General features: G+C 47.5%; 1 protein-coding gene across 12 annotated transcripts in view; it reads right to left on the reverse strand.

The window, feature by feature from the left end:
* The window catches only part of DCAF1 (DDB1 and CUL4 associated factor 1), a 54,043-nt gene extending 48,166 nt beyond the window's left edge, over positions 1-5,877 (reverse strand). For 11 of the 12 annotated variants that reach the window (XR_012653860.1, XR_012653858.1, XR_012653856.1 and 8 more), the window contains exons 1-2: positions 5,801-5,877; positions 254-371 (exon numbers count right to left, since the gene is read on the reverse strand). Coding sequence is in view for 7 of the 12 variants with exons in the window: in XM_075053106.1 (XP_074909207.1) it covers positions 254-363 (110 nt within the window). In the remaining 5 variants the exon portion in view is untranslated. Of the gene's footprint in view, positions 1-253; positions 372-4,983; positions 5,385-5,800 lie in introns of those variants that run through there. The other variant, XM_075053107.1, reaches the window with a different exon arrangement.
* Positions 5,878-25,574: the final 19,697 nt, after the last annotated feature.

The following is a 25,574-nucleotide window of genomic DNA, read 5'->3' on the forward strand; positions in this document are numbered from 1 at the left end:
CCCCTGACTTCTATTATTTCAGAGAATTAAATTCATGTTTTAGAGACAGTCTGTGTAAAATCTTTGCAATATAAATTTCTTACCAAAAATTGTGTGTATTTAAATACCACACTTATAGTTCAACTTCCAGACCAAGAAAATTAATTACCAACAGGTAATCAGGTATGTAAAAAACGTCAAAAAAACCATGGTAAAAACTGCTGTCAAGTAATCTCAGATATTCGGATTTAGGAATTTATTTAATAGATCTTACCTGGTGAGAATAGGGACCATGTCTTGCCCGCTGCCATGTTCTTTCTCCCATTGCTCAAGCAAAGCAGTGAGCTCAGCCTTGGAGTCCACATGCCCAGATCCTGAAGTCATGGCTTAGCCTAGAGGAGAGGTAACAAGCCGGGGGGGGGAAGCACAAAATGAGCAGGAAATCCCACACAGTTTTGCTATATTCATTGAAATAATCTAAATCAAAGGTTACAAGTCATTTGAAAGGGGCAAGTAAATACTCAGCGACAAGAAGTGAGAAAGAGAAGATTAAGTGACAGAATACTGCTGAACTTGACTTTCAACGTTGGAAGTCTCTTTCTGGTCCTTTGCCTGAAGAATAAAGAACATGCATACGCTTTGAACACAAGTCTTAACTGGTGTATGACAACCCTGACCGTGTCGGTAAGTATGTACACCTAACCACAAGTGTGTTCAGCACTGAAGCTTTTTAAAACTCTACCTCAATTCCATGAGCAGACTTGAGTTAGTCCTTTGCTGTTGCTCAGGGATTTACTCAAGAAACAACAAAGCTAGGGCAGCAAGATTATGATCAGTGTCATTATTCCAGTTTAACACCCTCCAGACAGCAGTGAAAGTGCCAAGAATCATATTAGCTTCACACTGCCAAGGAGGTAGAAGGCAGCTGCACTGAGCAGCTGTGGGCAGTGGAAGGAGCACCAGAAGGGTGGTAGTTGGGAAACAGAGCAGCTCATCGCATCACTACTTGTTCAAGGTTTCCAAGAACAGCCAGTGGCTCTAGTAAGAGGGAAGAATGATCACAGGAGGGGACACTGGAGCAATTACCTCAGGTTTATCAGCCTCTACTTGCAAGCAGCTGACAGAACATTTAACTTCCCATCCTCAAAAGTGAGATCCCCCTACAGTACTGAGTGACTTGTTAATGTACCATTTAATGAAGGGAACTATCACTCTAGATTCTGTCTAAGCCTCTAAATTTCCAGGTGCCAATTTTTGTCAGCCTGATAAAAATCTACTAGAAATATTAATAGACAAAACTAGAGCAAAATCTGTCTCAAAACACTGCCATGCCCTTAGGTTCCAGACTGTGATTGCTGTGAAGAGTTGTAACTGCTGGAGGAACGAACACCCAATCCTAATGTATAAATTGACCTTGTATTGGAGATGGGGGGAGGGCAGAAATCAAAGCAAAAGAAATTCCTTCCCATCCAAAACCACACAAAAATTTCCAGCATTTCATTAGCCATAACATGGCCAATATTCATCTGCCATGAGATTAAATAGCCATTTGTACTAACTGACCCAGAGAAAGAACTTTCCAAAGCAATGTTACATACAGATATGTTTAAGATGGTGACATACACATCAACTCCTGAAATACATGCTCAGGAATCAGTCAAATGACAGACTATAAAGGGAGCCATAGGTCAACATGGATTACATAAGCATTTATAGCACAAGTTCATTCTGAAAAACATAACCATGTTTAACTAAGTGTTGGATACCTCTAACTGGTTTAAAACTTCTTCTCACTCGGAATGGGTGAACAACCCTACAGATCTACCTCCTGTCCCATAGGTGCTTCTGAATTTAATGTATTATGACTGGTTAGTTAAAGGGGAGACAAGAAATGAAGATCACCTGGCTGAAGATGAAACTGGCAGAAACTGCACAAAAATCATCACCCAAAGACCACAGAAAAATAAACCTAAGACACAAGACAATAAACAAGATACCCAGTCCGAAGAACACCATTTTGATAAGTACTGTATGAAGTGAGCATATGCTAACAAAAAACCTACCTAAGCATAAAGATAGATGATGTTTTCTAAATGACAAGTAATTATGATTTTATCTAGAGGATTCACTATTCATTCATCACAGAACTAGACTGGGCAATTTGATGCAAATGCGTAAATCGCTTTGGAAAAAACAGGCAACAAAAACATAATGAGATTGTACACATACACCACCCGAAACACCTCTGAAAAGGAAAACTGTTCCAAGCTCATAAAGCTCCATTCTCTTTTTCATTAACTGAACAACACTTGCCAGCAGCACTTCTGAGCTTTTAAATATCACAGATAAACATTCAGGCAAAACTACTCTGAGCCTCAGAATGCAAGTGCTGTAACGGTATCTGCATTCAACCATTTCAGACATCTCCACCTTCATTTTATACCCAAGGGATACAGAAAAAAGTTCATTGTGACCACAGAGCTTCTATAAGGCCTGTACAGGCTCTCCTGCAATCCGAAGAATAGTTTACTTCCCCCAACAACCCTGAATTATTCCAGCTAGAAAATAAGAGAAGTCCAGCAATACCTGCAACAGGTCAACAAAGTTCAAGTCAGGAAGATGACAGGAACTGCTCACATTGCCCTCTGGGACACCCAGTGCTATACCATAACCAAGTGACAAAAGAAAAATCCCAGCTGCCCCTAAAACCTGGAGTATTACCTCACTTAAAGTATGTTATGGGTCTAAATAACTGGTGCTGACGCAACTGTTTTCCTGAAATAAAGTTAAAACATAGAAATGCCACCCTTTCTATAGGTACACAGCAATGAAAGTAAATGTCTCGCCAAGGCATCTCATCTATTCCAAAGGCTTATTATCCCTCCCAACCTATTCAAATAAATTTGACTATTCTAGATGGCACTGCAAAGAGCAGCAGCAACAACAAAAATTACCTCAGAAGCATCTACTGCCACAGTTCTCATATTAATGCGTGTTAGCATTAAAATATATATATGGACCGAACACTATGGCAGGTGAATGACTTTTTAAATACAAGCACCAAAGCAATTCCTACTGTGCTCAGTTTTTTCAAGAATTCCATCTTAAATCAAAGTGAAGAACTCTGCAGAAAGGACACGACCATAAGCGGTATGAACTAAACTGACTGTCAGGACTATACCCAGGCTGTTGGAGAAGGTGGCCTGTGAGAGCAACTCTGACCTTCACTACTTCCCCTTGGACAAGCTGGTGAACAAATCGAATCCTAAATTGCTCTCCAGGAAATAGAAGAACAGGGAGCAGCTAACTCATTATAGATTTAAATCGGGGGGGGGGGGGGGTGGTGGTAATTTTTTTTTTTGATAAGTTTTGAAAATCATGGCCTACTACAGATTTGAATGAGAACATCTAATAAGCTAGGGAATGGATTTTTTTTTCCAAACACTACTATTGTCAAAATATCATATTTAGAATCAATAGGACTGATATTAACATAACATAAATCCTTTGATTAAGTGCTTTGACTTTGAAAGACAAGTACTTACAACCTTAACTATCACTCACTCTGAAGACTCCCACTGAAAATCCACGTATGGATGTTTCAGCACACAGTGGTACACACAGTATTGCTTTAATATTAAATGCTAAGTATTCCAATATCATAGCAAAGGTTTTGTAAGCATTTTACTCTTCTGAACTGAGATGTAAAAATCTGACAGAAAAGGGAAACCCAGAGAAGTATTCAGACACAGATACCTAAAAGTACTCACATGTTTTTGAAATCTCAGACACCTTAGTGCTTGAGTCACCTTAGCCAGACACCTCTGAACAACAAAGAAATACAACTCCCGCTGACCTCTAACTGCAAACCTTGACAAGCACATGGTACAGTTCAAGCAGTTCAGCTTCACCCTTTTGTTCCTCAACATATTTGAGCGTCATGCCGACTGCAACACTACTACAGGTCATTCACTTATTGATTTTGTGTTGTGTTCATGAAAAGGATTATGAGGTTCCAAACACACTGACTTCAATACAGATATGCATTTTAAAGTATGAAACCTCTTAGATGAAAACAAATCTATTCATAAAATCTGAAAAACAACAATTTGGTTACTTGGGAAACAAGCGCAAAATCCATACCGTAGCAATTTAAATGGAAAATGAAAGAGCCACATAACAAAAGCAGAAATCATACCTTGGGGGGGAATAATCAATTTTAATCAACTATATAGAAAGATTACACATTTAAATTCATATGTGTACAAAAATTACAAGAGGATTTGTACATTCACATATGTAGAACTAACTGAAATTCTAATAACTACACTTTGACCTAGCTTAAATAACCAAGTTTCATATTGCTCCTAAATATGGTTCTAAGCATGGCTGAGGACACAATGTAGATGAAAAGTCTAATGTAATAATATAACACCGTAACGGAAAATTAAGAACTCGTGAGTTGGAATCTAGTTAACTATGTAGCAAGCTGAGCAGTATATCTCTATGTTCTTCCATGTTTATGTTTAACATGAAGAAGTCCTTACTTCTTTAAAAAAAAAACCAAAAACCAAACCTCCCTCTCATCACAATTATTCTTTCAATGGATGAGATACCAGACAGCTATTTGCCTAAACCTGTTGAGTCTGAAATAACCATGCCAGAGTTAATGCTGAAGCATAATGAACTGTCAACACTGAAGTTCACTTGCGGAACAAAGTATGCCACAAACTAACAAAATCTTCACAATCTACAGAGAATAAAACCATGGTTTGGTATCATACACGTGTGAAGCTCCGAGGGAAGTCCTCGTTTGTTCAACTTCCCATTTCAACCCCTAACAGGATTCCAATTTGGCTGTTACTACATACAGAACACGTTCCTAACGTTGCTTTAAATCTCTGTTTGAAAATTCATCGTTTTTTACGGTCAGAACACTTTTAAGGCCAGGGAAACCCACAAAGTTATTTAGTTTCCTGGAATTTCTGCTTTTGCAAAACAAACCTGTAAGTACGTGCCGATCTGCCAGGTCAAGCACAAAAAACAGGAACAAGCTTCTGCTGCCGACAAAGGCAGGCAAGAAAACAAGGCTCCGTTTCAACATCAATTCCTCTTTACGCGGCTGGGACGAACACCACGAGGACGCTACCTCCCCGGCGGAGCGCCGAGGGAAGCGTGCCGCTCATGACAGCTCTTACCGGCTCCAACACGGCGGGCAGCACGCCCCCAGCCTGCAGCCGCCCGCCGCCGCGCGCCTCCAGACCGTTCGCCGGGACGCAACGGGAGGAACGGCCGTTCGAACCGAAGGTTTAAAGGTTAGCGAAGGGGGGGCGGACACCCCCAAGCCGGAGAGCCTCTCTTCCCCAGCAGGCCCGGCGGAAGCCCGCGCAGAGCGGCGCCTCCGCCAGGCCGCGGCGCGGGAGGGAGGGGGGCGGGCCGGCCGGCGGAGGACCGGGGCGGGCGGGGCCGGCGCGGCGCGGCGCAGGCCCGCCCCCCCCGCCGGGAGGCTGACAGGCCGCGGTGGGGGGGGGGGGGGACGGGGACACGGGACGAGGCGCAGCGCCCCGCCGGGCCCCCGCCCCGCTGCCGCTTCGGAGGGCGCCCCCTGGCGCGGGGGCGGGGCGCGCAGGCCAACCCACCCCCCTCCCTCCTCCTCCCCCCCAACCGGCGGCTCCTTCACGGCCTGAGGCGACCCCCTCCCCCCTGCCCGGCGCGGAGGCCGCGGCCGCCAACCGGCCCGGCCCGGCCCGACCCGGCGGAAGCGCGGCGGCGGCGCGGCCCGGCCCCCCTCACTCCCCCCTCCCCGCCCGGCGGCCCGTACCTGCCCGATGCCCCGCTGAGTCGCCGCCGCTGCCCCCCCCGGCCCCTGCGCTCGGCCCCGCACACCCCGCGGCGGCCGCGATTGCTATGGCGGGCACACACTTTGCGCGTCACCACGCTTAGGGGTCGCGTCACGGAGCGCGAGGCGGCGTTGCGAGCCGCGGGGAGGGAGGCGGCGAGGGGCCTCGCGCTCGGCCTCCCGGGAAACGGAGTTCGCTCGGGGTGAGCCCGCTGCGCGTGCGCAAGCGCCTGCCTCCCCCTCCCCCCGGGGGGGAGCCGCGCCGCGGAGGAGTCTGGGAGTTGTAGTTCCCGGCGGGGGCCGCCATTGCGCCCCCGCCAGCCCAGCCCAAAGCACCGCGGCTGCGGCGGCTCGTAGGCGAAGGGGCGTTTTCCTGGGAGAGAGGCGAGGCTGTTTATTCTGCTTTTGCCAGGCTGGCACCGAGATGGCACCGAGCAGCTGCTGCCGGCCCCGATACCCGGGTGTCTTGCCCCGATAGCGGCATAGCAACGGGCACGCCGCCATCCCGTCCTCCAGCCCCAAGGGGCACGGCAGCGGCTGTCACCGGCCGTGTCTGTCTCTTCCTTTCTCACGTCAAGGCTGAGCGTTCACTTGTGTGTTGCTCACCCGCTTACCGCTACTTCCAGGTGGACGGCAGGGTGTTCTAGCGAGAAGGCGAGCTCAGACGACGAGCATGCCTGCCTTCCCTCCCTCTCCGGAGCGGTTCCTCCTCTTCTCTTCTGTAAGACAGGAACACCATCCTAATTTCTTCCCAGTTAAATGGGGACCGGTTTTGGCAGTGGAAACCGAACCCCACAGCGGTGCCGAACACCCACCTCTGCTCTGGGCCATGCCCAACAGCAGGAAGCGGAGACTGGACCGAAGCATTTCTCAGGCTCTCCTGGGCCTCTGGGGCAAGATCCTCTTCTCACATCCCCACCCTTCCTCCCGGCTGCGAGAGTTCATCCTCTCCCCAGTCCTTTCCTCTAACACCCCCCAGGAGAAGCTAAGCACGTGCATGCAATGAGAGAGGGTCTGTGTGCAGAGAAACCCTACGGCATTGCGTAGCCCCATCCCTGTTTGCTTTCCGCGTGCAAGCTCTTCCATTCCTCTGGGATTTTTTTCCTTGTCTGTTGGCTCTGCAGTGGAAGTAGCCCAGCTCTTTGGGGGGCACTGTGTGCTTTTACAGTGGTAATAAGTTCTTATTCTGCACTGTCCCTTGCCCCTGGCATATTAAGTTACCCATGGAGAAGATCTATGCGCTCTCAGCGAGGTTACTGTTTCTGAGGGGGAGGAAGACCTCGAAGGGTACGCTTCTCACTCATGCCCCCATGGCTGGTTGGAGGATCAAAGGTATCAAACCTGCCTGCAGCATTATTATCCAGGGAAGAGCAGCACATCCACATCTGCACCTTCTTCTCCCCCTGAAAGGCACCTGGCAGCCTCCAGGCCAGCCACATTGCTGTTCAGGAGGGAAGCTGCAGAGGTTATCACTCCCATCTCCTCATCACCGAAGTTCAAAGGGCTAAGAGCAAAATTAAGGTTTCCGGTTCCTGTCACATCTATGGTGCACTGTAAATAGGGTCACTTCTCAGAGAAAGTGGGGTTCAGTCCCCAGGCTCACCTGAGCAGGTAAGGAGGCTTGGAGCCTGCTGCTTCATTGCAAGAGCCTGGTACGTTGTTGGAATAGGACAGCTTGTAGCTACCCCTTGGCATCTCTGCCACAGCCTCCTGAAGTGCTCAGGCCTCCAGCTCCTGCATTTCCAGGCCTCAGGAGATATTTGGGAAGGACTCAGTCTAACACCCTTGTTCCCCACAGGGCAGGTCAGAGCCCTACTGGCTCACTTTGCAGGGCCAAGACGGTATAAGCTCTCCTTTAATTTGGTTTCTCTTTAAAAGCAATGAAACCTCAGCTGGCACTACAGTCCTCTAGTAATTGCCCAGGTACTGGCAGGAGCTCTTCTCTTAAAAGAATAAAGAAGAGAAAAAATGAGTAAATAAGAGGAAACTGGGTCCTCCCTCTCAGGGAAAGGCTTCATAAGCACTGGCATCATTCCCAGATGAGATGCTTCCTGCCCCCTGTGCCCACATTAACCCCCTTTCTTACACTGCAACTGTATAAACCCCTGCCTCAGGCAGTGTTTGGATAGGTACAGATTCTGCTACCACGCTTACAATATTTGACTGTGAAGTCTTGATTAACTACAGGATAACAACTGCAGCAGTGAGAATCCTGCAGCAGAAATCCCCCCGAGCACTGGATGTAGCGAGTGAGCTCCCACCCTCACACCAACACTTTGCTTTAATAGTGCAATTGAAGAAAAAAATAACAAACAAAACATCGCTGTGGATTGCAGAGCAATAAAAACAAGAGGCCAGCAGTAAGCTTGCACCTCTTGCCCTGTGGGATCTTGTGGCTGAGAGGTGGCAGAGAGGCCTGTGGTGTGCAAGGAGGGGCAGGTTATCTCTGCATGTTCACCTCCACGGGCTCCCCAGCCAGAAAGACAACACACTCACATAGGATGGTCAAGTGGAGTAATGATGACTTAAGGCTGAATCAAAGCTCAAGCTCCCTTGAACAAAATAACCACTTCTCCCCATTGCTGGCATATCCCAGATCACCTTGCAATACAATGGTAAGATCAGCAGTTTGTAAAGACAGGATAAACCCACTTCACCAGGCTCTAATAAGCTTCTAGACTTAAGGACAATTAATTGTGGAATCAGAGGAGGAACAGCACTGGTAAGACAAGCCAGGAAGACACAAGCTCTGTTTCCAGAGGATGCATCAAGTACAGCTAAGAGTGGAAGTATGTGACTGGGATGCCTCATCCACTCACAGCTGCTGACAAAGGCAGAGAGTCCCAGACCCAGCCTCCAGGCAGCAGCTTCACCTTCCTGCCTGAACAGTCCTTTGCTCTGAGGATGAGAAAAAAGTTCGTGATCAGGAAGCTCGCAACATTCAGAGACTCCTCACCGCAGCTACCCTACAAAGAGAGGAAGGACCCTTTAGGCTTTCAGGAGAGTTAACTGCTTACCTTGACCTCCAACGCAGATCTACACTGATAAAGTTTATTGACTTCCTACACTTCACCTTTTATTAATTGCCCCATCTGCTTGCAGGAGTCAGTTTGCTCATCACCATGTTTCTACTTGCAGTTGAGTTTCTGTTGCAGGATAGCTGAGACAGTAGTTACTGACTTAGCAGTTACCAACCTCTGCAGCATAATGTCACTGCATGACTCAGAGCAGGTGAGTAGTAAGTCCAGTAACAGAGTTCAGTCCCTTCTCAGCACTTGTGTGTATCACACTGCTGCTGTAACTACACACAGCACCCAGTTGGGTTCCCTGGCAGCATCTAGGGAAGGGTACAATGCCAGGTACTGAACCTTTGGGAGGGTCTAAACCTGCCCTGCTAAGATGCTTGTAAACTGAAGGGTGTTTCTTTACAACTCCCATGCCCCAGGGGACTGCGGAAACCAGGCGGGAGGTCAGACGTCTGTGGAGCTGCACCTGGGAATGGAGGACATCTTCCAGGAGTGCAGTGGAGGTCAGTCTGCCTGCGCACCAGTTCGGCTGCCATGCACTTCTCTGGGGAGTGCTTTCCTCCTGCCAGTCTGCTGCAGTGCCTGTGGGTATCTGGGGAGTGAGCAGCAGACACAAAGCTCTCCCAGGAAGGCCTCAGCTCCAGCCTTAGTGCCATATATCATTCTTCCAGCCTTGATCTGCCCGGATAGCTCAGAAGTTGTTTTATGAGGCGTGATGCAGTACCATGGCGGCTAATACTTGCAATGATATCCTTCATGCCACAGGGGCTTTAAACACTTTCTAGACTCCCCAACAGCACTTGTGTACCATGTATATAAAGCTAAATTTTCACATGCTGTGCAAAAATATTGCTTGATGGATTAGTTTATGCCTGCAAGCTTGGCAGCCAGCACATCAGCAAATGGTCTGCTCCTGCTTCTTGCCTACATCTGAGAGAAGGCAAATACTACTGTAGAAAGATGGGAGAAAGATAGTGGGAGTAAGCAGGAGGAGGCAGTGCAGTGGGATCGTCCTTGCCTGGACAGACTGAGTAGAGCCGAGGGGCTGCAGGCATTGCCACAGGTTACCTGCAATCCAGGTGACCCGGGGCAAACGGTGTGAACTCAGTGCCCATGATAAATGATGGGCGACAAGGTAATAGTCCCATCACTAGGTGGCACACCATGATCATCACACCAGACCAGCATCCTCGTCGAAGGAGAGGAGAGCAAGCAAAATAGCCCAAAGCACAAATTAACAAGCAATCATCGGGGGCTGATGTGCTTAGAAAGAGCCATTTGTGTGCACACGCATAGAGCAAAAACATCCAACAACTGGGTGGAGAAATAAAATGTACAAGTGCAGACAAAATTTGTTCATTCAGTCAAATTCTGCCTGTTCTCCTTTGCTATTTCTGAGTGGGTAAGGCAGGGGAGACCCACTTATGAATGGAGTGTGAAAAGGCAATGCACAGAGTGCAGCAGAGGTGGATGTTGCCCCAGGGAATGCAGTTACCGCCTCTTCTGAGAGCTAAACCTGCTCCTGTGTGTGGAGAGAGCATTTGGGCTTTCCTTCCAGCAGGAAAGGCGAAGCAAAGTGCAAAGAGAAGTTTCTTGCAGCAGATAAAACTTCTCTGCTTCCCAGATGGAGATGAAGTGAGGGACAGTGACAGCAGGCTGACATTATCTACTGCAAAAGGAGTTCAAGGTTGTTATTTGTGGGGAGAGAAAAGAGTGATAGAAGAAGAGTGATAGCATGGCTTCTGGGGCAGGTTTTTCTCTGGGCTGGAGCTAACACAGCAACACAAGCTAAAACCAGCCGAGGTATTTATGAGGAGGGGCTAGGGAGAGACCTACATTTTGGCAGAGGCCCAGCTACCATTGTGCATTGTTCTGCTACTGTAGATCAGTAGAAGCAGTTTCGCTCTTGAAAGCATCAAGGACTGTATCATGGCCAACTACGCTAACTCTTCTGGACACTCACAGGGTCAGCCAGACAGTGCACCTCAGGCTCTCCAAGTGTTTGCATGAATTCAGCAGTGCAGACACAGGCTCACCAGCCAGCTCTCCCTGAGCAATGGTTTGGCTGAGAATTTAGCCCAGACTGAAGAAAGAAGCCAGATCTATATCTAGGAACATAGAAATGCAGAAGAATGTAGTTCATCAGCTCAGATACTAATGAGAACTCGAGCAGGCAAACAGCTTTCTTCCAAACAGGCTAGTGCCAAAACTCCCCATTCAGACACTGAGTCCAACGCCAAGAGCACGTAACTCTGCCTAGCTGAGCATCTGAATGACAGCACATCTGCGTTCACAAGCTAAAAGTCAGCAGGACAGTTAAATAATTCAAAGTGATCACTGTTGTGTGAAGTAGAGGTTCATGCACTGGCATAAACCTCTTGCTTTCCAGTAGCGTGGCACCTGAATCCTGACCACACTGCAGTAATGCTGCACAGTAGCTAGTACTGGGCAGAGTCTTGCTCAGAGCTTTATGCTCAGCTTCTCACAGGCATCTAGCAGCTTCAAGCAGGTATTCATACATCTCTCTCCCAAATCACTGTAAAGTGGGGTAATTGATACATCCTGTGATATATGGGCTGTGTATTACCCAGGGGGATGCAGCTATGACCCAGCAATTGGGAAAGAGCCTTTGGGAGAGTGGAAGTGCACAGATAAACCATGTACACAGAATAGACAAGAGAGAACAGGAAAAAAGTAGGGGATAGTAAGTAAGCAGAAAGTGGCATTATGGCAGTGAGACATGGTTTTCTGACTAATTGATTTCTCTAACTGGGAATGAGTTAAAAGTTCATTTCAGGCACTACACAAAATCCTTTGCTAGTTTTTATGGTTTAACAAGGGGTTTCCTTTTTTATCTGTTATGTTACTATAGGAAACAGCCACTCAACTAGCAAAGAAAACTGTTCATACAGGAGGAAGCAAGAAAAGATTATGCACAGCATGCTGTGAAATGCCTGCAAGACACACACAGGGAATATAAACAATTTCCTCCTAATGTTTTCCAGCAACAAGGATCTTAGGGATTACTTGTAAGAACAGCAGCTTTACAAAACAAAGACTAAATAAAACCAGGAAAAAGTATGGTTTTAAGACAACTATCCTTTTTAAGAGGAGGAGGGGTTTGTTTTGGGTTTTTTTCTCTTTTTTTAAGAGAGATTATCAGGCCTTAAGTGCAGGTTATATATCTGTTCTCTTCATGATTTCTCCCTACAGGAGTTAACTGGGTCAAGTGTCTGTATGTGACAGTTTTGATGCATGGGGAAACAATAAGCAAATTTATGATGTTGGGCTATAATGATCACAGGCACTGTAGATGTGCAAACATGTTAATTTTGGATTCATGAGTTGTTTTGTTGCTGAGGGATTCCATCAAGGGTCTTAGTAACAACTACGAGGCGTTTGTAGCTTCTCCACTATTTGGTAATCCTAGTCTTTAACTGGATAGTGGTGGTGGTTACAGCTCTCAAAGCTTCACAGATATCAGCAGCCATGTGTGCATGGTACCACTGCAATTGCTACCAAGACGTTTGGACCTGGACCACTGTAAAGTCTGAACACAGGTCCCTTTACTTTCATTTACACTCAGCCACGCCTAGGAAGAAGCTCTGAAGCTGCCCTAGCAGCATAAAGCATTCAACAGCTTTTGACACACGAAAAATCATCAGCTGAAGTGAGGTAACGTAAAGCTGCAAAGAGGGACAGGCCGCAGGAGCTTGCACTCGGATTTACCCAGGACGCTTGCCCTAAGTTTCTGTCTCCCATGAAACAGTTCATGTTTTTTCATCTGAAAGGAATGACTTCCTCTGGCAACACCTCTCTTTGTGCTGTCCTGACCCCAAATGGCCTCTGTGGCCCCAGAAACACTCCGGGAGAGGGAGGGACGTTTCAGGGCCGCTTACTGAAACACGGAGCACCACCAAGCCCACATACCTTGGAAATGCGGGCAGGCCTCGGCGCATTGGTGTTAATGGCGCAGGCCCAGATCCCCACCGTCGTTGACATCATAAAGTGCCGGTTCTTCTGCTGAACTCAAAATGTCAGGTCAAGACAGCGGTGCTGGCTCGAGAACTCTTCTTCTCCCTCTTCCCCTCGCCCCCTCATGTAGACAGACAACGCTGTCTCTTCTTTCTTCCAGGTACTTCATAACCCTAGTCAGCAGCGGGAGGGGGGAAATATAGCAAGAATAAAGTTTCATAAATTCCTTTGCACAAATAAAACAGAAGGAGCTGATGATAGGGCAGAAGGGGAAGGGAAAAGCACTGAATTTTTAGGAATTAAATCTGGTGCCAACCCACAAAGGAGAAAAATCCCACTGCCTCCCAGGGCACAGTGCACTGTGTTAGCAACTGCAGAGACATACTTATGGGCTTTGCTCTCCAGGGAGTTTTGTGAACATTTAGTTGCATTTGTAGGAGTGCAGAGTATTTTATATAGCGGGCTATTCTTTTGGGGATGCAGGTGACTGTTGGGATGCAGATCCTTATCCTTATTCTAAAACCAGCATTGGTAAATGATAACCGGAAAAATATCTGAATGTCCTCTCTGCTTCTGGAGCTGCAGTTAGGAGCAGTTCAGATGTCCAGTAACAACTGCAAATGATGATAAATGGGTGATGTGAAGCTCTGCATTATCATTCAAGCTGAATGCCCAGCATATTTTCTGTAACACACGCATTGCTCTATAATGGAAGAGGTTTCTGAGAAAGACACATTTTTACCACTTCTGGACACAAAGGAACAACAAACTATAAAAATACCAATTTTAGTACTGAGCGTTTACATGTAAGTGTATATCGTTCAGAGCCTGTGAGTACACTTGACTTGCCACAATATTGCAAGTTGCATTTGCATGGCAAACCTCAAACCTGGCAAACAATATCATCTAAACATCAGTGCATTACTCTAGGCCTAATTGCCATCTCCTGGGTGTGTGTATCTACCTGCTGCAATATGATTGTCAAATTGTGATAAAATGCAACTACATGTGAAATAGGGGCATTCTGGAGGGATGATTTTGGCATTCCCTGCTGAGAAGAATTATTGTGGGGTTTTTTTGGAGATTTTTTCTCTTGACTCTTTCTGCTTCAAGTCTTCTTCAGAGAAAAGGATCCTTCTGAGCTGTTAGACATACCAAATCACCAGTACGACTGGATAGGACTGACAAGAATTTTCCCTGTATTACCTTATTTGATAATCTATGTTTTATGTTTAATGTAATGTTTGTATGCTTATCATAATACAACATTATATTTAATGTAGTGTCTGTAGTAATCTTCAGTGTAGTCTGGGAGGAAAACAATGCTTTAGCCCAAAGAGGAGTTAAAAAGATGGGAAGAAGTGATGAGAGATGTTTATGGCATCTACAGGCTGTTTGGATAGCAGAACTCACAGGAGATTTTAGAAATACAGATACAAAGCTTTGAGCCAGGAAGGAAGAGGGAGGCGTGTTTAGCCACTTTTTGAGGCGAGGATGCTATTTTCCATAAAGCAGAGCTTTGCATTGTGGCTGTGAGTACCAAGGTTTATTTTGTTTTGTCTTTGGATGGTGGGAGTTAAATGCTGGTCTCTTTGAAATACGTGGGATGTTAGTGACTAAGATAATAAAGGCAAGATTTCATCATAGACATTTTGAATTATCTCCACCCCAGCCTCTCCCAGCATACTGGCTGGGATGGTTCCCAGCCAGTTTCGTAGCAGACAGGTGCATCAGGCCATGGTACCTGCCTGATGAGCTCCTTGTGATACACAACCTTCTCGCGCTAGTTACTGTTAACTAACATTATGTTCTGGGCTACAGAATACTGCCCATGAGCAATGGGAGAATCTCCTGGAAGATGAATCCCCAAGGGAAAATTGCAGGGAACAACATTGCCTGCTGTGGAAGGTTTTACAAACCAGTTGTTGTTACCCACCATCCAGGAGATGAATATTTAGTGTTTGCTTCGGAGCAGCACCTCCAGATCCAACCATACAACTCCCTCTATTTCCCTTTCACAAAAGGCAAGCAGCTAAAAAGGGAGTGCTGAGGTCTCACAGCTCCAGCTCTTCTGAACTAGTTCCCTTCTTGCCTGGAGTTGATCAGTATCACTCTCCCAAGAGCCTTGCAAAATGGGAGAGGAGGAGGAGGAAGAAACTAGCTTTCTTGCAGCCAGAAAAGTTCACAAAACCCAGTCTGCTGGACTGGCTGTAGAGACTCCCCACACTTTTAGAGAAAAGGTTTTGCTCCTTTTCCCAATGCTGCTTTTCTCTCTTGGTCCTCCCTGGCTGAACCTTTTCCAAGACTTAGGTAACACATGGATTTTGTAGTCAGTGGAGTTACACCCCTTACCCTGTGCATGTAGGAGAATTTGTCACCCTGCAGACACTATCATACTCCACAGCTTATATCTCCCTTCCTCAGGAAACAGTACCCAATGGTGGGAATTTGCTCAGTTAGAAATAATCCCCAGGAGGGGTTTGCAGCTGGTTGAGAGGCGTTTGCTAGAGGGAGGGCTGTGGCTCCTCTCTTCCCCATATAAGTGTCAGATGCAGCATCCTTATACTTGAGCTGTGTTTTCTGGAAGGACTCTGACTTCACCCTGTGCTTCTGCCCCAGTCACAGCATCTAGATTGTAAGTTCTGCTCAGGGCCTCTCATCACATCTCCAATCACTTGATGGTGGGGAACTGCTGGGAGCACTTGTGTCCCAAACCTCTCTTGGGAATTCAGCAGTCTCCTTGCCATGCAGGCACCAGCTGGGAGCAATCCATTGCTGCTCAGCTCCGCACCTAGACTGTATGCAAGCAATTTTAAACCCAGGGTGTGGACTAATTGAATATGCCTAAGAAAATGAAAGATAACTAAGAAAAACAAGTTTGTGTGCTGTGGAATACATCTCCAGCCTGAAACAGCTGAAGAGCTCTGCAATTCTCCCACAAAGCCCTGAGAGGTGCACAGATCTCCTGACAACGTCAAAGCACCCTGAGAGCCACAGTCCCTGCCTCCACCTCATCTCCCAGCAGAGCTGAGAGCATGGCACTCATGTTCAGAAACACCTCCTCTGCCTGCTGCTCTTCCAAGAGTCTGTATCAGTGCAAAAACCTCTGCCCACTGCTTTTCACTCCTGTGGAGCAAGTGGCTGTGCAAAGAAGTGACCAGGTCTGTCACCACTGCCCCACATCCTGTGCATTTGTGACTCCATGTCAAAGCACACCAGGGCTGCTGCGTGCATGGAAGCTGTTACAGGTATATGGAAACTTGTCTGGGTAAACTTCACTCCTATTACTTGGCCGATTTCTAACCCTCTGCAGCTACAGTTCCAGTCATTCTCTGCCTTCTTCTGTCTCTTCTTTTGTGGTTTTTCTTTAATTTTCCCCTAATACTTCACATAATTCTGGTTGCTATGCAGTGTTTCCATGCTCAGCCATCTGTAACAATCCCCCACCATGGGTGTGTGCAGCTTGGCTGCAGGGTGGATGCTTTGCTGATTAATTTGCCTTTTTTTGTATAGTTATTTTGGATGCTTGGAAATAAACTGAAAAGAAGCCCATTACTAATACCTTTCCCCTCCTAGTAATTAACTTCAGCAAATTAATCTTTTTCAAAATCATCCTTTGTGTGGTCTAGACCAGGGTGCAGACAGTAATATAAACCATATGGCTTAATTTACTCTCCACTTTTGTTCTCACCAGTGCCATGCAGATGAGGAAGGCGGGTAGAGGGGAGCAAGGAAGTAGCACAGTACAACTGCAGGTCAGAAAGGGTACATTTGGACATCTACATGGGTCCTGTGCTGGGTCCTCACAGGGCGATGAGGGGAATCCCAGAGGCTGCTTCCTCTGCCAGAGGCTGGAGAAAGGGAAGAACCCGAGTACTGTTCCCTCACATGCTGAACACACATTCCAGTCCCTGAACTGTTAAAAGGCAACCGTTTGCCGTTTCATAACCCTTTGGTAGTGCCTGAAAGGGAGAGCTGTGCAGTTCTCAAAGCCCTTCCCACAGGTATGTTGTCACCTTAACTGCTATTCTGATCTGTAAACAGTAAGTTTCCAAAAATAATTGCCCAGCCTCTTGATTTCATTGTCCTCCCCTCCTTCCTGCCAATGGCCTGGCTGGGCAGGTCATGTTGCATTTGAGCGAGGAAGGTCATTCACCTGCCCAGGCTCCAGCCACGCAGATGAAGAAATAATATGTTAATGTTGCTTCCCATTTTATGCAAACAGGCAGGCCCAAGGTTACCTCCTTCATACATACAGTTCCATAATTTCCGTACTTAAATGCATCCGCCATCAAAACTATTTTGTTAAATCATGCCACAGAGAATGAGAGCCTTGCAGGAATGAAAATGTGCTTTTAAAACAGAGATACTTCCTTAAGCTCCTGAACCTCAGAAGCAATTGTAAAGCCAGAGCCAATGAAAGGGAGAAATGCTGTTTAATGTAGTTTAAATGGTTGTTGTTTTTCAAATGAGTGAAATCACCTATTGTAGAGGAAAAGCAGACTACAAAGATGTTAGATTATTCCAAAATTCAGATACCACCCACTGCAGAAGGACAGAGACTGCAGAGAGCACTGAATTACACCGGTATATTCCCACTGAATGAGCAAGCAAGAATAACTGCTGTGAAGATCCCTTCCTGAAGGCAGGAGATGCTGGGATGGTAGAACATAATGAATTGTGGATTTTAAGCACATCAGTTTCTGCCATGAGTATGATTATTTTCATCTTCAACTCCACCAATGTTTTAGAACAATGTTTTGGCATCACAAGAAGTGTGACTAATATCTACTGGTAATAAAACAGGGGAGGACATCAGAGTAGCAACAAAGAAAACATAGGTACAAATCAGTAGATGCTATGGCTTGCATTTAGTTGTATGGAGTTTAAAACATTAACATGTTAATTGCAGCACACAGGGTGCTGAGGAAACCCCTCTAGTACAACAGGCTCTGGATGGTGGGCAATGGCTGCAGGGCTCCAGGTGGGATGCAACCATGGATACCAGTGGAGTGTCAGGAAAGAAGCAGCTCCTGGTGACACTAACACTTCATTGCCTGAACAAGCAGTCATGTGTATGACCAGGGAGTTTCACATGGTGCATTCCCTCAGGATTATGCTACTAAAAAGGAAGCATTACTGCCAATAAATAAAAAGTGAAATCACCATTAATCCCTACATATGGGCTGCTTAAATCAAAGAATTTGCAGTGGTTACAGGTGTTCTAACGAACAAAGGATTAGCTCCCACATGAAGAACAAAGAAGCGAATGGAAAGCATAGGGAAAAGCAAAGAGAAAAGCTAGCTATCTTGTTTTATGGTTGTAGATTAATAGTAAACCCTGGCTGAGTTTACAGAATTAAGAAGCAAACGTAGGTCTTACCAGCATTAATATAAAAAGCACACTAAATTCTCTTCCCAAACCTTGATAATCCACCCATAGTCCTTCTGCCAGTTATATCTCTGCTCAAAACTAAAAAGTCTTTTATTAGTAGTAATTTAATTGCACATATCCTTCTCCCTTCCTAAAACAAACTCCTTCCTTTGCCATCCTCATCTGTAAGGATAAATTTCAGGATAAACAATTAAAGTGCAGTTGTGAAATCAGCAAAAGAGAAAAACCTTGCCATCTCTAGCTGGTCTATAGCCATCCTACCTATCAGCATCATTCATACACAGCCCACACAGTCACAGTAAAGCCCCAGGATCTTCATCAAACGGTCAAAGTAGAAGCCAACAGCTTCAACCACAGGGAGAAGAGCAGGGACTGAAGTAGTCCCTCACTTCTCCATCAATAGCAAATGCCTGCTGCTCTTAAAGGGGCAAGGAACTAGGAGCCAAGAGGAGCCCAGGACCAGCAGGGCAGGGGTCTCACCAGTCAGTGCTCATACCACAACACCCGAGTCACAGGAGCCAGGCAGGCTGAAGAACAGCAGTCAGCATCAACCAAGAACCCAGATCATCAGGCAAGCTCACAGTGGCAAGGCAGAGCCAAAGTTCAGCTAGGAAACATACCTACAGACCCCATTCACTAGCACCAACCAGAATTTGATGTAGCCCAAGACTAAGTGTCCAGGGTGGAGTTTAAATAGAGGTCCTGTGCCAATGGGCAACGGGGTGTGAGTGGAAGCCCCAGGTGAGGCTGGTCAGGGCCATTAAGGCCCACTAGGGCCCTGACATCTGCAGCCCAACACAGGGGGAATGTTATCTCACAGAGGAAACCCCCCTTGTATGGAGTGTTATCAAAGTTAATTCCCCAGGAGAAAGCTTACTGTAGCATTGGAAAGGAGGTTTTGGCAGAGGAGTAGTGATGAAAACCTATTCATGTGGATCATGGATCATGTCATCTTCTCTGCCCCACAGTTAATGACGGAAAAGCAGAGCTGGCTATAGGCAAAAGCAAAGCAAATGCCAGCCTCCCCCAGCTCTATGACCCAGCTTCTCTCTTGGCAGAAGGAGGTTGCCTTGTCTCTTTGGAGTGGCATACAAGTTGGTTGTGCCTCCAATAAGGTCAAGCCAAGAGCTGTCTGCTGGAAAGATGTAACCCCTTGGTGTCTTCTCCTTGTAGCTTCCAAAGCACAGCTGGGAGCAGGGTAGTCCTGACCCACCACTGGTTTTATTTTCCACTAAGGAAGGTGAGGAAGTGATTTTTTACCCTGTGCTCTCCTCTTGTCCTAGGTGAATGAAACGTCCTGGGATACAGAAAGCTCATGCTGGCCAGGAAAGGGCCAGTGCATTTTGGGGGTGGAGTGGGGGTGAATGTTGTTGTGCTCACCTTGCTGCACCTGCTGTAACCAAGTGGCTTGGAAGGAGGGCTTAAAAAGAGTGAGCTGAACCTAGGTGGGAGCACGAAGGTATCTGGTTTCTCAAGCTGGGCTTAGAAGCAAACAAGAACCTGGTAATGCCTTATTGTAAGACTGTATTTTGCTTCCTTACTTCTCAGTTGTACCACAGTATGTAGTCCTGGCTAAGCAAAGCAAGAAGGAAGCTACAGAACTTCAAAATGTTTTTGACTTTGCTGTGCATTTACAGGTAATTCAATGATGCGCTTGCGTGTGCTGGAGCTATGGGTTTAGCTTTGTCCCCCTTCGTGGGAGGTCTGAGCACTGCAGGTCTCTGTGGGCTTCACTGCTGCCTCAGTCCTTGTAGTAGGTGGCTAAGCAGGGTGAGCCTTGCTTTAGCCAGGTATCCTGCTGGGGGGATTGCCAGGAGCAGCTGTGTGACCTTTTCTAATAAGGTGTTGCCTTGTTTTAGTTCTTAAACGTGTAACTTTTCTTTAAATATACCGCTGCCGCTCCTATGAGCGATGTATGCTGTCTTGCTCTCACTGCCTCCTGTTACTCTGTATACGGTCACATCTTTGTTATTCCCTTTCCTGACCTGAAGTTGTAAACTCTTCCACCTTTCTCTAGAAGAGGTGGTGCCTTGTTTTACCATCCTGCTGCCTGTTCTGGGTGGCTGTACCCAGTTCTATCACATAGTGTTTGAGAACAAGTTGTTGAAGGCTGAAGAGTGTTTCAAGTGAGCAGTGCTGTGCTGAGTTATGCAATGGCATTACAGCATTTCAATACTGTAATCCCTCCCAAAGCAGCTCAACGTAGAGTTAAGAAAACAAAATAAATACCTGCTCTCCCAGCAGAGAGATCTTGCTCTGTAATGACACTGAATCTCTTCTGGATTGGGCTAGTGCAGAGCCCAACACGCAGAGGAAGTGTTCGAGTTGTTTCATGTAATGAGGATCGCCTTTAACTTGTCCACAGCGAAACTTGCTTGTTTCTGTTCTCCAGTGTCTGGTTGTCAGCCCCTTCTAGTGGGGAAAGGAGAAGGCTGCAGACTGAGTGTTGAGTTGCAAGTGAAATCCAAGCTGAATATCATGATGCTGGTTAAACGTCCATGAAGCTGAACCACCATAAACTTAACAGGCTCCCTGGTAACTCCATGACCAAGTCCTTCAGCACATAGCTTAATGTTACATTAAGTGTGATGTTAGAAATAGAGTGAACTTCTGTTTCCGATTTTTTTTTAATTTCCTTCTCGCTGCTTGAGTCCTTCTCTGAGGATGGAAACAGCTTGGCAGTGCCTGCAGGTTTCCCATCCTGTAGTTTGGATGTGCCTGCTGTGAGTGAGGCTGAAGTGTGTTCCTTTCTTCCACAGTGGGACAGTGCAGCAGCAAGCAAAGGGAACAGTGAACAGCATCCAGAGCAAGCACCAAATGAAGAAATGGGGAAAAACAGAGACAAGTAAAGGCATGTGGAAAAGGAGGCAACACAGATCTGGTTAAGCAGGTGAATGGTGGTGTGATGCAGAGCGCCGTGTAGCACTGCTGGCCAGGGAAGGTCTCCAGGAAACATGAGTAGTGTCACCATGGCACACTGATGACTATGCCTCCTCCATGTCAGGTAAAGTAACACAGATTAGACCCAAAACTTGAAAGAGAAGGATCTAAGAAAGGGCATGTCCACCAGCAGTAGGGATTGTGCTGTAGCAATTGTAATGCTGTCACTAGAGTACTTGAGAAACAATTGTTGTGATTTATAGTCCCATCAAACCAACACACTTGTCCCTGTGAGGTTTGTGATTTATTAATTGCTTTGAATGGGGTGTCAGATGGTGACTCCCAGCTGCTTGGGTTGTAGAAATTCAGACCTGCTCCTTTGACTGTGTCTGTGGACTGCACCTTGATAGTATCCGCTCTGTTTCCAAGCACATCACAGGCTTTCTATTTCCAGAACTCTTGGACAGATCTTAGGATGGAAGAATCCAGAGGTATTCTAGTGTCAGGGCACTGAAGGCAAAGCCAAGTTATCCTCCTGCTGTGATATGTATTTTTCTCCTGCACTAGAGACAGCCTTTACAGAGCCTTGTCCCCTGTGGCAGGGTGAGTAGGTTCAGGAGATGCTTCTGTAACTTTCACAAAGTTTTTGCAAGGGCATTTCAAGTCCCTACATGTTTTGTGGATTACACATTTCGGAGCATTTATTCAGATGTGTGGAGACCTTCCCAAACCCTGCCTTCCACCTCTTTTTTTAAAGACTATGTTGTGGGAAGAGGGCCCAGAGTATCTAGAGCAGTGCTCACTTCCCAGTCAGGACACTAAGCATCAGTGCAGCAGTTGATGGACGCTTTTGGCCGGACACAAAACCGAGGACTGATGGCTCTATGTATCGAGACCTAACTTGAAGCTCTGATCAGAAAAGCTGTGAAAGGTAACACTTTGAAAGTGCCTTTTCCAAGTGGCATAAAACTTTGTAAATTGTGCTCTGCTGGACAAGAATGACATAGCCAAGTGCAGAAGTGCTCATGGTTATGAGAGAATCAATTAGGGCATGTTGATGAATAATGCATGTGCAGCTTGGGAGGGATGGATGACATCGGTTCTATTTTTGTACTGGTAATTGAGAGTGATTCTAGGATAGAAAAAAGCACAAAGAGAAGATGGGAAACTTTGGGGGAGATTCTGGTTGGAGCGTCAGAAGCTGGAGGCTAACCAGCAACACTTCCTGTCCATTAAGCTGTAAAAACCTCAGGAAGGGGAATTGTATTAATGTCCTCTACAGCTCCTAATCCATGTAACTGATACTACCCAAGAACCCAATTCAGACTGTAAATAATATGAGCATTTAAAGAGAGAGAAGCTGAAGCTGTTGCTTTGAAATCTGATGGCGTTTCCTGTGCTAAGATAACTGCCTTGGTCTTTTGGGCCCCAATAGTAGGCTATCAGTCTGCTCTGTTTTTCCCTAGAGGTGAGGGTCTGCTGTTCCTTGGATGTGCAGGGATCTCTAAAGGAGAGCTGGTGCAGGGCTGCTGGAGGAAGCCTGGGACCCTGGCAGGAAATAATTTGTTGCTGCTCACATGTTCCAAAGTTCCCCGCATACTGGCGTGCAGCTGTGTCATGAGAAGACCAGCTCAAAATTAACTGCTCTTATGGGCCTGTACACTGGCTGGGTTGGCAAAAGCCAGGGATTCTGTGTCAACTCAGACTGGCATACTGCTGCAGGCTAGAGCAGGAGCCTGGCAAAGGAGGAGGGGTGCTCTGCATTCCTTTGCTTTGGTGTTTCCTAACACCCAGCTAAGGGAATTTCCCCATGCTTGGGTGCTTGCCCAGCTCAGAGCTAAGCCTGCTGCAGGTGCCCAGTAGTATTCACTCAAGGCAAAGGATATGAGGGAAGGGCAGAGGGCTCACTGCTGTGGTGAGCAATCAGCCGCTGGTCTGAGGAACCATGTCAATTTTTTGTCTGTATAGCACTTCTGGTGATGGTTGATGTATGTGTGAAAGGCTGTGATGGGATTCGGAGGGTTATGCAGGTGGCTGTTTCACTAAAGTTGGGTGGGAACCACTGATCCCACCTGGAATATTTCAGACCACTTCTGAATTTGCTTGCTCTGGGAGGGGTCACTCTTTCAACCTAATCTTCCACAATAGTGATAAAGGACAGCTGGTAACTGTTTTAGGAGCCAGAGCTGCCACGTGTGGTGGGACTTGAGGGTACTTATGTTTCCTTGAGGAATAACACCTGAGTTTCCATCCCAGTTCTATCTGGATGGTGTAACTCCAGCCTTAGTGTTGCAAACCAGCAGTAATAACTTGCACTTGATGCTTGGACTGAATGTTGTTGGTGGTGAGAGTTCCTGGTGGCATCTGCTTCCAGGGTGGTGAATGTGGGTGTCCTGAGGCTGCCCTGTGAGCTACCTGCTAAGAAAGCATGAATGATGTGGAACAGTGTGATGGGGGCAAACGCTGCAGCGGGACTGCATGGGCAGCTCCCCTGTGTCAAACCCAGCCCAACACGTCCACTGGACAACGTGGATGTCTGATTGCAAAGATTCATTGACTTTAAAAGATAGTGGTCATACACCTATAGAAGCCAAGAATAATTTTCTAGGTCTGTTTTAGCTGCCTTAGTTAACTTCATAGAAATAAGGAGAAGGTGCTAGCTGCCGGAGTGCTTACAGGAGTGGCCCTTGAAGCAACTATGCTTGGCTGGTACCGTGCTTGTCAATGCTACTGTGGAGCAAATGCCTGAAGAATGACGGTTTTTTAATGTTGTAATGTGGAATAAAAACCAATAAGAACTCCTCACTGCTCTGCTGGGGGTTCCACTTGGTCTGAGGCCTTTGCTGTCATCCCTCTCTTTGAATGTCTCCTCTGTGTGACAGGCTGGGGTGGGGAAGGAAAACCTGGAATTTCCTGTCAGGTTTAACAGAAGAAGGTGCCATGGAGGATTTGAACATGTCTAGGTGGGGAGGAGGGTGAAGGCTTTCTGTGATACCTCATGCCCTTGCAAAGTTCCTAGGGTCACACCATGTGTGAGATGGCTCTGTGGTGTTATGGTCCTTTTATTCTGGGTCAGCTCTGACTTCCCTGAAATCCAGGAGATCCCTGAAGGACTAAGGGTTGAGTTACAGTGATCGTGCCCAGGCTGCCACTACATATCCGGAGTCGGATACCAGACTCGCACTTTTATTTTTCATGCTCTGGATATTTGAGTACTGGCCTGGGGAACGAGACAGGCACTTTCTCTGCTGGTCTTGTTCTTTTTCTTCCCTTTAACAAAAGGAAACACCAGGCTCCTGCTGTTGTACAGGATGAGCAGCATGCTCTCGGTGCGATGTCAGCAGTGTGTCCTGGCAGCGATGAAGGCTATCGGCATGCTGGGCTCTGTCTGCCTGTGGGACCACGGCCGGCTGGCGGAGGTGAGTGATGAGCTTCCCTTTTACTCAGCAGATCACATCTGAAATGCAGTGTATGGTTTTGGATCCCCCCCCAATATGTGAAAGAGGTGAATTTGAGCTAGTCCCGTGGAGGCTGTGAAGAGGTTAGGGCATGACAGGCTGAGGGGAGGCGGGTGGGCTGAGCTGGAGAAGGGTTTGGGTGGGTTCCGTGGTGGTTGCCCAGTACCTGTGGAGGTGGCAGAGCCAGGTTCGTGGCAGGAGAATGAGAAACAGTGGTTGGAAATGAAAATGTGTCATCTTGCAGCCAGTCTGATACGAGAGGAAAGTTCTCTCCTGTGAAGAAGTCCAGTGCCAGAGAGGGGGCTCAGAGGTGGATGGAATTTCATACATGGAGGGTTTTAAGACCTGTCGAATTTCATACGTGGAGGGTTTTAAGACCTGTCGAATTTCATACGTGGAGGGTTTTAAGACCTGACAGGACAAGGCCCGGAACGCAGCTCTCTATTGTCCTTGCCTTGAGGTGGAAAGGCTGGAGGAGAGACCCCCCCCGAGGCCCCTCAACCTTAATTACCATGGTACCCTGTGGCTAATTAACAGCATGTCGCGGCGCGGGGTGGGATACCCCCACGCTCCACGCAGCATCTCTCCTCACAGCCGGCGGCACCGGCAGAAGCAGCCCAGGCTCCCGCCGGTGAGCCAGGCGGCCGGGGAGGCTCCCGCCGTTACCCGCTCCAGCCCCTAGGTGGGCTCCCCGCCCCGTACGCCGGCACCATCGGCCCCGCTCCCGGGCCTGCCCGGGCGGCGGATGGGGCCCGCGGGACTCCGGCGGGCGGGCGGGCTCTGGCGGCGCGGAGCAGCCCCGTCCCGCGGCCAGCGGGCCCCTGACGGCCGCCGAGGGGAGCGCCCCCCCCCCCCCCCCTCCCCCTCAGGGCCGGGGCGCCCCGTTCCCCGCCGCGCCGCCGCGCGGCTCCCGCCGCCTTCCCGCCCTCTGGGGCCGGGGGGGAACCTTTCTCCGCCCTGCGGAACCTTTGCGGCGGAGGCGCTTGTTGCTGCCCGGGGGATCCAGCGGGGGGTTGGGGTGG

The sequence above is a fragment of the Buteo buteo genome, chromosome 21 (genome assembly GCF_964188355.1).
Source record: "Buteo buteo chromosome 21, bButBut1.hap1.1, whole genome shotgun sequence".
In the NCBI taxonomy this organism is placed as follows: domain Eukaryota; kingdom Metazoa; phylum Chordata; class Aves; order Accipitriformes; family Accipitridae; genus Buteo; species Buteo buteo.